We start from the raw sequence: 12531 nt of genomic DNA, 5'->3' as shown, positions 1-12531 counted from the left end.
AACAAGGACGAATATAGTAAGTTGTTTAGCCTCAACATGACAAAAATTTCATGTTCTTCACCTTTAGTGCATTTTTCAGATCGTATTTGAAGGCGCTAATATGGTCACCTTCTTCGTCCGTCCGTCCGCCCGAGGCCTCTACTTATCATTATATCATACATATTCATTAAGTTTTTTATTTATAAGAACATTTATGCCTTAACTTATTTTCTTTTCTACACATGGACAATGCATCGAAGTTGCATCGCTATTAGGCGAAAACATTTTTTTCATTTTTTATATAGCTATGGCCGTTTGGAGAGTTCTGATTAATGTATGAAATATAGGTTAAAGTTACTGGCCTAAAGGCGAAAACCCTTTAATTTTTTCCTGTTACTTCATTAAATTTTACGGTTTACGTACTATTTCGATTAAAACAGTTTCATTTTACACTTTTCTTGTAATTGCAGTAGACTTCACTCGTCCACATCACACAACCAAAAAAGGGGAGATACAAGCGACAGTAACTCGTTTGATTCCTTCATGCGCAAGGCATTGTCATAATCAGATGACCTATCTCTTAATTCATTAAGCAGATTGATACAGGTAAAATTATTTCTTTTCTGCAACCATTCCTTACACCATTGTTTGCGTTTTCTTCGTTTGTTTTTACGTGTCGCAAAAATTTAAAAAAAGGAGAAATAAAGCACATCGTCTCCTGCATAATCCATGACATTGACAAACTTGACAGGTATACATGAAGAGTATGTGTTCCGCAGGTAACAGGTAGACCTGACTTGTATACCTGTTCAAGCGTGCCCGATAGTCTATGGCCGGCCTTAATCTGCGACGGTGTCATTATGACAGATTTAGCATGGTCACTTGGATGTCATTACGACTTTCATAAAAGCACTAGTGTTCTTATGAATTCACAAAAGAACGCAGATGATAATGGGTGCGTTCCGCCAGGCCCCTGTTGTCGTAACGCCAATGTAGCGGTACTATTGAACGCGCAGCTGTCGTTTGGCGCGTCCTCCATTTTTTCTCTGCGTAAATACTTTTCGCTACAATAGACAGCGGTAGGAGGGTGTAAACGCGTGCATGTATCCTGCCCTGCCAATATTTGTTTTTGTTTATACGAAATCATAACTTCATACTTCATAAATATACTTATCGTCACCATGAATGAGGAGGATGTTACAATTGAAATTGACCATCGATGGAAAAGAAAGTGCAGTGCGTTGTAATGTAATGGGAAAAGTAAATAAGAAAGTTAAGTTAGGAAAGGTATACTAAAAATGCGTTCAGCCCATTTTATCGCCTGAAACACCTGTGTAAGCGCTGAATACGGCTGAATGCGCCCAATTACTGCTATTTTCCACTGCGAACGTCAAAATCCACTAGCACGGACACTTGATAGTTCTGAATTTTAATTTACGGAAACGTTTAGATAGCTCAAAATGCGAGATCTATTTGGACCGTTGTAGATTAAATTTTGAATGATACACATATTAGATAAGAACGTTATTAATGAAACTTGTGTAACTAAAATCACTCGGCTACGCTTCGTGGTTTTAACGTTACACGCGTTTCATTATGATGTTCATATCGAACGACTATATTCACAGTGCAAGCGGTAAATCCTAAACGAATATATTTATTTTTAATCAAAACGTATACGAGACTTGTGTAAAAGCCGGGAAACTAAATAATTTGGCGTTTTAAGTGAAGTCGAAGTCGGTGTAGTGGATTTGGTTTTGCGAGGTTGGTGCCAGAGATCCCCAGCCGCTATCTTGATCTCGATTCGATCAGTCTGTCAACAAGACGTCTGCAGGCCCTTATAAATATCGCTGGTTTTGGTATTCTTTCTGAAAGACACCATGCCTTTTGTGAAGAAAAGTGCTCAGCAAGAGAAGGAAAAGATTGTCCTAGCTCAGTTATATATTAGACTAGTGGAAAAGTCATCAGATTTAAACGCTTGCTTCATAGCACGCCGCCGCGCCAGAACAGACGCCGCGCCGGCGGTAAATATCTTCCTTATTTCATTATGAACATGTACTTTTTCGTGCATATTTAGATTCGTCACAAAATTTCGCTTCTAATGAAACCCATCTCATTTAAGTCTTGATACAAAAACCTTCGCTTGCTCAGAAAAACCGAGTCAGTCCATAAGAACCCATGTTAAAATACCCTGTTTTTACTGTCAAATATCTCGGCACATAGGTACACTTTTTTCTTTTGACCTTTAGAAAGTGCGTCTCTCAGAGAACAAGTGACCAAATTTTCACCAACTTCTTGTTACTTTTACTTAGGCGCTCTAACTACTTTACATAAAGCCTTAAATTTCGTTTAAAGTGTCAATAATGCATAAATCCATAAACTGCACTGTCCAATTCAACAATGCACAAATCACAATTAACACATCGTTCAATAAGTCCCTCGACTAACTAAGAAAATAACATTTGTTTTGCATAATTCAATTTTATTTACCATTATAACCAGATTCAAGAGCTATACAATCATTCCAACGCTTTTCTAATTTTTCGACATCATGCTTGTAAAACGATTTGTCATTCCTTCCTAATTGGAGTGAAATCTTTTTCCCTAGAGCAATTTTTTGATATCAAACAATTTTTTTATTTTGTTAAAATCCGCACAATTCATCTAAAACGCAATACCTGCAACCATCTGTTTACAAATTAATTTACCTTTAGCGATAAAAGCAGCTCTAATCGCAACTATTGGCTTATCTTAAAATTAAACAAACCTTTATAAATGTGTGTTAACGTTTTTACAAGAAAATAAACAAATTACAATGTGGCTATTAAAACAAAAGTTATCCATCATCTAATCTGCGTAAATTTACACAATAATATTCAATCAAATTCAAAATCATTGCCTAAAAAGGGAGAAAGGAAAATATTTACTATCTTAAATTAAATTTCTGAAAAAAAGTTTTACTTGTATGAAATTAAAATCGTATAAAAATGTTAAGTAATGTGATAGGGTGGTTTTATCATAATTAAAAAGCGAAAGCTTATAATATGAAAGGTTTCTTTGCGAAATTGTAGGTACTTTCTCTGATCATTTTACCCGAAACTCTCAACAATATTACTCAAAAATGAAAGATATTGAAAAGTGAACGTTATACACACGAAGAGCAGAAAATAATACAATTGATAATATATTTTCCAAGATCTTGAAACCTTGAGATTTTTCCCACTAATCCTACCTTTGAAATATTTCCACGAGTAAAATACTTAATTATTAATAGCCTACGGAATACCTTTTGCCTCCAGACTACAAGTAAATCGGAAAATCGAGCGTAAAATACATTGCGCGACAAATTTAGCATTCTTTTGATGAAATGTTGGATAATACTAACACTCCCGGTGATTGCCATGTCGAGTATGGCAATTCTATTGTCGTAAGTGCTTGCGGTGTCACCATTATGGATTAACTGGAGAAGATAACAGGATGTTAAGTTAGGGTCAGATAATAGGAAACGTATTAGCCGTTGTATAATCGCAAAAGAGGTGGAAATCAGAAATGTATAGACAGTTAACCTTATCCACATAATTGGACATCCTACACAGATATAAAGTCTCGAATAGGTCTGCTAACTAAATTAGTTATTCGTTATTTGAGCGACTAGTTAGAAATCATACAAATTAGCAACAATAAATTAACGGGCAAGTAAATCACAGAAGTGTCACGTGTAACGGCACGGTACTGTATAATTATGTCACTGACTGATTTGTAATAATAATTAATTATTGGTCTTCTGCCAAAAAGTTTATACAAGAGCCTGTTAAATGTTTCACTTGCTGGCAACCTTTCCCTACTCGCTGATATTTCACTTAATTTAAGTCATGATGTCCTATATATTGTTGTTCAAACCCTGTTTGTACTGGAGTGTGTACAAACTTGATCTATGCCACCCTTTACATGGTTGCAATAGGATTTCCTGTTGCAGTTCTTCAAAGAGAAAATCCGCTGAGCAACAAACTGGACTAGCGATTTGTTTCTTTCCCGTGATTCCCACTTGTGCTCTTAGTAACAGGATCTTGTGCACTAACTTAGGCAATCGCGTGTGCCTTCTTTCCAAATGGACTAAATAGTTACTTTCCCAGCGTCTTTATTTTTGTTCGCTTCTAATCATGCTCTTGGATGTTTTCTGTCCCTCAGTGTTTAACTAATATTTAAGACTCGGACTCTGTGAGTTCGAATCCCACAACTTGCCAGATTTTAGTGGTACAGAACATTTTCTGATTACCGTGGTTCGGAGGGTATGTAAAGCTCACACAGGCGACTGTTGATGCAACCTGAAAACGACTGTATCTATGGAGTGCCACCCATACGATACATAATACAGTTGGTTATATCAGGTTGATATTGTTTTAAGTTGATTTATCTATGAGAAAGAAAGCAACCTGGGTCGAAACCTTCAGATGCTTCAATATTTATGCTGATATGTTTATACGGGGTGGCGCATGTATCAGTTTTCCCATGAAGTGGGATATTATGTTTTGATAGGTTGGTCACAGTAACACTTAACGTTATATGTAGTATGTGAGTAAAGTTAATATAACAAATTTGTTTTTTTATCTGAAATTTTTCTATTCTGCTACCCTGTAACGTTTTACATGGGAAAACTGACATATGCGCCACCCTGTACCTATTTACAAAATATATTGAAGCAAAATGCCGACCAATACTTTATAGCCTAACGCAAAAGGTCTTTAAATTTACGGATTCCTTGGCTATTAAACAATTTCTCTGGAGGATTTTTATAAATTCATTATATAACATGTACAGGGTGTAAATCGAAAAGTGGAACATAGGCATTTAACATGGGAAATTACTTTTTCTTTGCGCAAACGTTTCCTAATCATTTTACGCAAAAATAATTCAAATAAAAGTTATAGAGATATAAATTCTGCATCTAAATCATGTGAAACGATTATTAAGGATCCTCAGATCCTTTATAGTTTTGTATTGTCGTCCGTCCGTCCGTCCGTCCGTCCGTCCGTCCGTCCGTGTGCGCTCTAACTCTTTTTAAAAGTGGCCGATTGTGTTGAAATTTGGTATACGGGTACGTTGGACATTAAGAACGGACGCTATTGATTTTCAGGAAGCTGGTTCAACAGGAACAAAAAGTTATACGACTTCGAGTGAATCGGGAACAGGAAAAACTGCGAACTCAATATAATAAAAATTAACATATTTCATTCCCTAGGTCATGTATCGAGTTCGGACTTTCGCTAGATTGTTCCCTATGACTCTTAGATGTGTAACAATTCAATATAACTCTTCTCTGTGGTCTCGGTCAAAAGTTTTAGAGCAAAATGTACCCAAAATTATTCTTTACACATGAATTTAGAGTTGTAAAAGTTTTCAAACGCATTATCTTGATGCTGAAAGAGTTGATAACGTGCACGTTTGATAACCGCATGTGTGTGATTCAAAAATGTTAAATTATTTTTCTGAGGCCACATGGATTTTGATCAAAATATGTCAAAATCGTTAATTATTCACCAAGATCGTTGGGAAAAAGACTACGCGCATTATTTCAATGCCCAAGACATGAATTTGATGCATTTTTGGCGACCACGTGGATTTTGATCAAAACATGTCAAAATCGTTATTTATGCACCAAGATCGTTGGGAAAAGACTAGGCGCATTATCTCAATGCCCAAGACATGAATTTGATGCATTTTTGGCGACCACGTGGATTTTGATCAAAACATGTCAAAATCGTTATTTATGCATCAACATCATTGGGAAAAAGACTAGGCGCATTATCTCAATGCCCAAGACATGAATTTGATGCATTTTTGGCGACCACGTGGATTTTGATCAAAACATGTCAAAATCGTTATTTATGCACCAAGAGCGTTGGGAAAAGACTAAGCGCATTATCTCAATGCCCAAGACATGAATTTGATGCATTTTTGGCGACCACGTGGATTTTGATCAAAACATGTCAAAATCGTTAATTATGCACCAAGAGCGTTGGGAAAAAGACTAGGCGAATTATCTCAATGCCCAAGACATGAATTTGATGCATTTTTGGCGACCACGTGGATTTTGATCAAAACATGTCAAAATCGTTATTTATGCACCAAGAGCGTTGGGAAAAAGACTAAGCGCATTATCTCAATGCCCAAGACATGAATTTGATGAATTTTTGGCGAAAACGTGGATTTTGATCAAAACATGTCAAAATCGTTATTTATGCACCAAGATAGTTGGGAAAAAGATCAAGAGCATTATCTCAATGATCTAAACATGAATTTGATCTATTTTTATGGACCACATGGATTTTGATCAAAACATGTCAAAATCGTTATTTATGCATCAAGATCGTTGGGAAAAAAACCAAGAGCATTATCTCAAAGCCCAAGACATGAATTTGATGCATTTTTGTTAACTATAAAATGTATTTTGTAAGATTAAAATAAATTGTCGTTAAAAGTGATTGTAATACTGAGGATCCTTCGATATTTCGTTGTATCGGTTTATTCTACCTCTTCTTGTACGCGAAAAAATTAATTATAAAGATTCTGTTTTCACGAGTTTTTAGTCTAAGTAGCCATGGACTATGATAAAAGAAAAACATAGGGCGCGTTTAGGGAACACAACTGTTGACAACAGTTGCCAATATAGTTCCCTAAACGACACGCTGACTAAGGCGCTGACCGTCAACAGTTGTGTATTTCAATCAGCGTAAAAATTTTTCGCTTACATACGAAGCGTTGTGAAACTTAACCTCACATATTTGCGTTTGTTTTGTTTATATACTCAGTTTATGTGAACCGTTTAGGCCTTTAGGGAATAGCCAACTGTTGGCAATTAGCGCAAGTTAGCAGTTGGACAGTTGTTTCTCAGCCGTTGCGTTCCCTAAACGGGCCCATAGTCTCATAAATTCCGATCGTTATAGTTCAATCGGATTGTAAGTTTAAAATTGTATAATAGGGCAGCAGGTTATTAAATCGAAGTGCGCTAACTGCTAGAATAGGGGCAGTTGTCGCACTTCATTCATACGTTAATGTAAAGGTAAAATTCAGTTGGAAACTTTTAAGAGCTTCTTCCATTTAATTAATAACGGATCTAGGTGCTGATGGTCAAGTTAATTATGTTAAGTTAATGTCAGGCCCAATGTGGAAGGGCATAATTGCTGGTTGCCTCATAAATTATGTATACCTTTACTAAAAAAAACATTTTAAATATGAAGTACCTACGGACCTGCGTAATAATTAATTTAAATGTGGTGCGCACAGTAAGTAGATATATTATAGTATAAAATAGTAGTTGTACTAAGACTGTTAAGTTAAATTCAAGCTAATTGCATTCTCATTAAGGTAGAATACACTATACACGTTCCAGTCCGAAATGTACTAAAAATCCCTTACGGGTTGATGTTGATCACCGACACTCGACAGGAACAAAACCACTGGCACGAAAGGCTTCTTCCAATCCAAAATAGCTAGGAGATAGTACTAACTTGTAAGTTATAGTTATCATTTAGATCTTATCATTTGTAATTTTCGAAATCGCTGTACAATATTTAGAAAATTCTTGTGTTTAACGAAATAACGTTCGATAATTCAATTTTTAGTTACTGTAAGATCTTACCTGACATTTTCATGACGACTCATGTAAATTTTCTTAAATTGTGTATCACATAAATCCAAATCTTGCCTCATTTGCACAGCGACGTGTTCAGGCAGCACGGACAGCAGAAGGCGTTCCTGAAATTTAAATATTCTGTTTAAGGCACATTGTAAATCACTACGTTCACTTATTTATTAGGATCTTCAGGTTCAGGAGTTGCACAACTCCGGAAATCCTTACAGTATTTTGGTGTAAGGTGAAAACTTGTTCGGCTGGTGATGAAGGCTTTCCGGAGTTGGAAAACAACTTATTGTTTCTTATGTTTCAAAATAGTCGGGGCTACAATTTGAAAAAATCTTTCCGTTTCAATGCAAGAAGCATTTCATGTAAAATTGAGTTAAAGCCGTCCCCCCCCCCCCCTAATTCGTCCCCGCTGAATCCGAAAAATTCCGTTTGCCAACTCAAAATCCCAACCGAAAGCGAGTTAAGTATTCGAAATGGCGTCCAAAATAGCGTCAAATTTAGGAGTTTTTCTGCTTTTGGTAATATGTATGTGATCCTATGTTTTCCGGGACGTAGAACACTATTAATATAAATTTGGTAGCATTAAAACACAATTAAAATGACATATTTTAACGAAAATTCAACAAAAGTCAATTGTAATCCAAACGCTTTCTCTTTCTCTTCTATTTATGTGGTAATGCACACATTATTCAAATATATCATATTACAACACAAATGTATGATGCCTTATTTGTATAAATTCACTAAAAAATGTTTACGAAGTGCTCAGAAAGTCATACCTAATTTCGTACTTAAAATGCGAAAACCATTTTTTTTAATGAAAACCCTATCGTTAGCCAATGGATTCCACTCTAAGAAATAAGGGTAGTTTAAATGAACAGTTTTTTGTATAAAGGAGAGTAAATGGAAAATTTTTACAGCTATTGAAGTATTTTTAATTATTGCTTGTCTTTTATTTAACAAAACCGTCAAGAAACAAATACTGTCCTAGTTGTCATGGAATTGATGTACCTACATATTTTCAAAACTCTAGGGGGTAGATAAGGCATCGGACGGACGGACGGATAAGATGGTCATAATAGCGCAATCCATGGGTTGGAAAATGCACTAACAAAAAGTTAAGCTTTCGCAATTTCGAATCTGCGAAATTTGACATGAAGTCCTGAACACTCTGTATAAACTTTTTGAACTGATGTTATTACTTATTACCTACATATTAAGTAAGGCCAATTCCTTATTTAAGCAAATCTAGAAACTAATGGGTCTGTTTTGTGTTTGCTTTATAAAAGGCAATTTATTTACTGCAGGAGTATCATTTCCACAATTTCGAAAAAAATGTATCAAATGCAGTCCACACTTCGCGTAGATTTAAAAAGTGACGTTAGAGTATACTATTTAAAATATTTCCGGTAAAAGCGAAGGTCGTGAGAAGTTTCACTCTGTATATACAACTTACGGCGATGCACACACTTTTGAGAGTTGGCAACCACGCAACTTTTAGGTGAGGAAAGCTGTTTGCGCCATCTGGAGAGCACAAACGTTGGTTACGTTTGGGATCTTGTTTTTTTTTAATGGCGATCATGAAAGCATCGATCGTGATAGTTTGTTGTTATTTTTGGGTTATTTAATGCAGATAGTAATCTTTGCATGTCTTTACGTCGTATTTGTGTTTTGTATGCAGCATTTTATACTTGTGTGAGTTTCAATCTTTGTTTTTGACTTGATTTAACCTTAATGCAGAATCACATATTTGATAGCGTTATCCTTTTGTTTTTAATTGTTTACGTTTTTGGCGAATGATTGCTTAATTTACGTTTATTGATGTTGATTACTTGGTTTTGTCCCTGAAGTAACATTCATAGTTTCAAGTTTTGATCATTTTATTTTAATATGTGGAAATTACCGATTCTTTTGATGTATGTACTGACCTGTTGTTTGTAACTAATATTTTCTCCGTGAATGAAGCAGTCATGGGGGTGGTAAGAGCTGTAGTCATTTGAGCTACGACACCTAATTCCGTGATTGTCTTCGACATTCAACTGTAGGCTCGAAACCCCGAAACCAGGGGCGAGTTATCTATCTTGCCGGAGCCTGACTATGCGAATCAAAAACTCTTCGGTTTAGAATCTATGTGTGATATATGAGTTGCGATTAAATAACTTCCACATATTTTTACCGATAGTTGAATTTGCCTACAAGACCATGTAATTTTCCATCTTGCTTTTAACAAAAAGACTTCATTGCACCAGAGATGAGTCACATCCTGTATCCTTCACCCTTTCTCATAATTTAGGTACCTCTGTACTGATACTGTTTACTCGAATTATCGACCAATATCAATACTCCCTACGTTCTCAAAAATATACGAAAAAATAATCTACAATCAAATTGCCGATTATTTTGAATCAAATAATCTCTTACATCAGAATCAGTATGGATTCAGGAGTCAAAGAAACACGATTAGTGCACTCTCTAAATTTGTAAATAGTACTCTAACCTGCTTCGAACATGGTCAATATTCTCTAGCACTGATGTTTTTAGACCTATCGAAAGCCTTCGATAGCGTCTCTCATAAAATATTGCTAAGTCAATTAGAAATTATGTACAAGTTTGACACGAATAGCCTAAAGTTAATTAATTCGTATTTGTCTGGCAGATTTCAGCATGTGGTGTATGATGGAGTGGTGTCTGACAAATTACCTATTAAGAGAGGCGTTCCACAGGGATCAATTTTAGGTCCCTTATTATTTTTAATATATTTTAACGATTTTGCGCAGTACATGCAACCGCACGCTGATGGCATTCTGTATGCAGATGACTCCACTTTAACTGTACAGCGCGGCACTTTAGAAGAAACTTTAGTCTTAAAAGACAAATTAATTTCGATTGCTTCTGAATGGTGCACAACCAACGAATTAATATTAAACACAAATAAAACTGAGAAACTGCTCCAAACGTTCAAAAGACATTCTTTTGAAAATCCCCAGTCGGTAAAATTTCTAGGGGTGCATGTCGACGGAACTTTAAACTTTTCAATGCACGCAAGGTATACATATTTGTAAAAAAATAAGCAGCAATATTTATGTACTACGACGTCTTAGTAACAGTTTATCAAAACAAACCTTAGTAGCAGCTTATTATGCTCTAGTACACTCAGTAATACAGTACGGTATACTAATTTGGGGCAACTGTGCTGCAGCAACAGATGTTTTTGCACTTCAGAGACGAGCTGTAAGGATACTTGACTCTGTACCCTATAGAGACGAATGTAGGAAATCATTCCGTTCCCTTAAAATATTAACGCTGCCATCCATGTACGTGTTGGAATGTATTTTATTTGCTAAAACGAACTATGCCAAATACAAAATTCAATCTGAACTGCATAGTTACAATACTAGGAATAAGAACAACATTAGAGTGGATTACTGTAAAATAGCAAAAACTCAAAATAACCATGACTACCTATCTCAAAAAATATTTAATTTTCTGCCTGAAAATGTTCAAATGTATAACAAAAAACAATTAAAAACAATTAAGAAATACCTATTTGATAAGGCATATTTTTCAGTGCATGAATGTTTAACCGAAGGCTTTACCAATATTTTACACACAGGTGGTGGCATAAACTGAAGCTGTGTTGTTTGTCTATATTATGTGTGATATAGTGTGTTATATATTTTAATTTTTAAGAAACTAGTTGACAAATGTAAGTGCTATTGCGCGTAAACAGGAATAAAGATTATTATTATTTGTTTTTAAGCTTGAGTGTAACCAACATTGTGGATATGCATTTACTATCTTTGTTAACTACTGCTTAAACTTTTACACATTTTACAAATTATTTTGTTAACTTTTTATTTATTAAACTACAACGTAACGTTTCAATGGATACATTTGTTAACAAACTTTTGGACTGTATTAATCAAACTGCCAGGTTTTTCTACGTCGTACTCTTTTTACCCTTAGTAGTTACTTTTGCGAGAGTACGACACCTTTTGACTTTGATTACATTAATGTACATCTATACATCAACTAAATTTCCGGGCTTTCATAATTTTAATAATAACGATCATTATTAAACAAACTTTTCACAATTTCAGTGTTTTACTTTACTCTTTGAAACAAAGAAAAAACATGCATTCTGCTTATTTTCTCTTTCGCCTACTAGCTCCTTTATCTAACATTAAGACATATTGTAGCCGATTAAACATTAAACATAATTAACATTAACTAAAAATCCACACAGAAGAACAATTTTTTTCGCCCAAATTTCGTTTTTTTACCTTTTCGAATATTTAAAACAAAATTTTGTCCGATACAGTACTTCCCATCTTGGCGTGTCCTGGTTTTAAAACGATATGTCCTGGTATTTCTACCTTCAAATCCTGGATTTCAAAATTTGTTGATGAAAACCCTAACGTAAAGGTACACGGGGATACGGAAAGATCAAACATTCAAAAATATCTAAAAAGGAAAGTTTCTCCCAAAAAATTCTCTTCTTCTGTGCAATTACTTCTTGCATTTCAATTTTCACAAAACAAGACCGAACTAAAATGAGACAATGTCATTTTTAAGTACACTTTTGTTATTATTGTAATTTACTATCGTGTCAAAGAAAATGCTCTAAAACGGGACGTCCTGTATATTCACTTAATCCTTGCAGTACCTCATACAACATTTGCTGTTTGGTTAGATTAATGCAAAGTTTAAGCTCTACGTGAGCATCCTAAATTACTTATGCATGAGTCGTTACCTGCTCCGCGCTTTGTTCCTCTATCACGAGCTTTACTTCAAGCGATTGCCTCGTCTCAAGGAACGCTCTCCTTTGTTGCTTATCTTCCACGAAATAGGATGTCAGCCCTAGAATGTTCGCCGTTAGCAGAAGTATGCAGTTCGATGCATGCTGAAAC

At 35.2% G+C, this 12531-nt stretch overlaps 1 protein-coding gene across 2 annotated transcripts in view; it reads right to left on the bottom strand.

Moving 5' to 3' along the window:
• The window catches only part of LOC116170321 (adenylate cyclase type 3-like), a 195495-nt gene that overhangs the window by 130432 nt on the left and 52532 nt on the right, over positions 1-12531 (bottom strand). Inside the window, exons 2-3 of one of the 2 annotated variants that reach the window (XM_031486631.1) lie at positions 12375-12524; positions 7619-7734 (exon numbers count right to left, since the gene is read on the bottom strand). In XM_031486631.1, the coding sequence (XP_031342491.1) occupies positions 7619-7734; positions 12375-12524 (266 nt within the window). The remainder of the gene's footprint in view (positions 1-7618; positions 7735-12374; positions 12525-12531) is intronic. The other variant, XM_031486632.1, reaches the window with a different exon arrangement.

This window comes from Photinus pyralis, unplaced genomic scaffold (genome assembly GCF_008802855.1).
Source record: "Photinus pyralis isolate 1611_PpyrPB1 unplaced genomic scaffold, Ppyr1.3 Ppyr1.4_LG5, whole genome shotgun sequence".
NCBI lineage: Eukaryota > Metazoa > Arthropoda > Insecta > Coleoptera > Lampyridae > Photinus > Photinus pyralis.
This window is presented reverse-complemented; position numbering and strand designations above follow the sequence as displayed.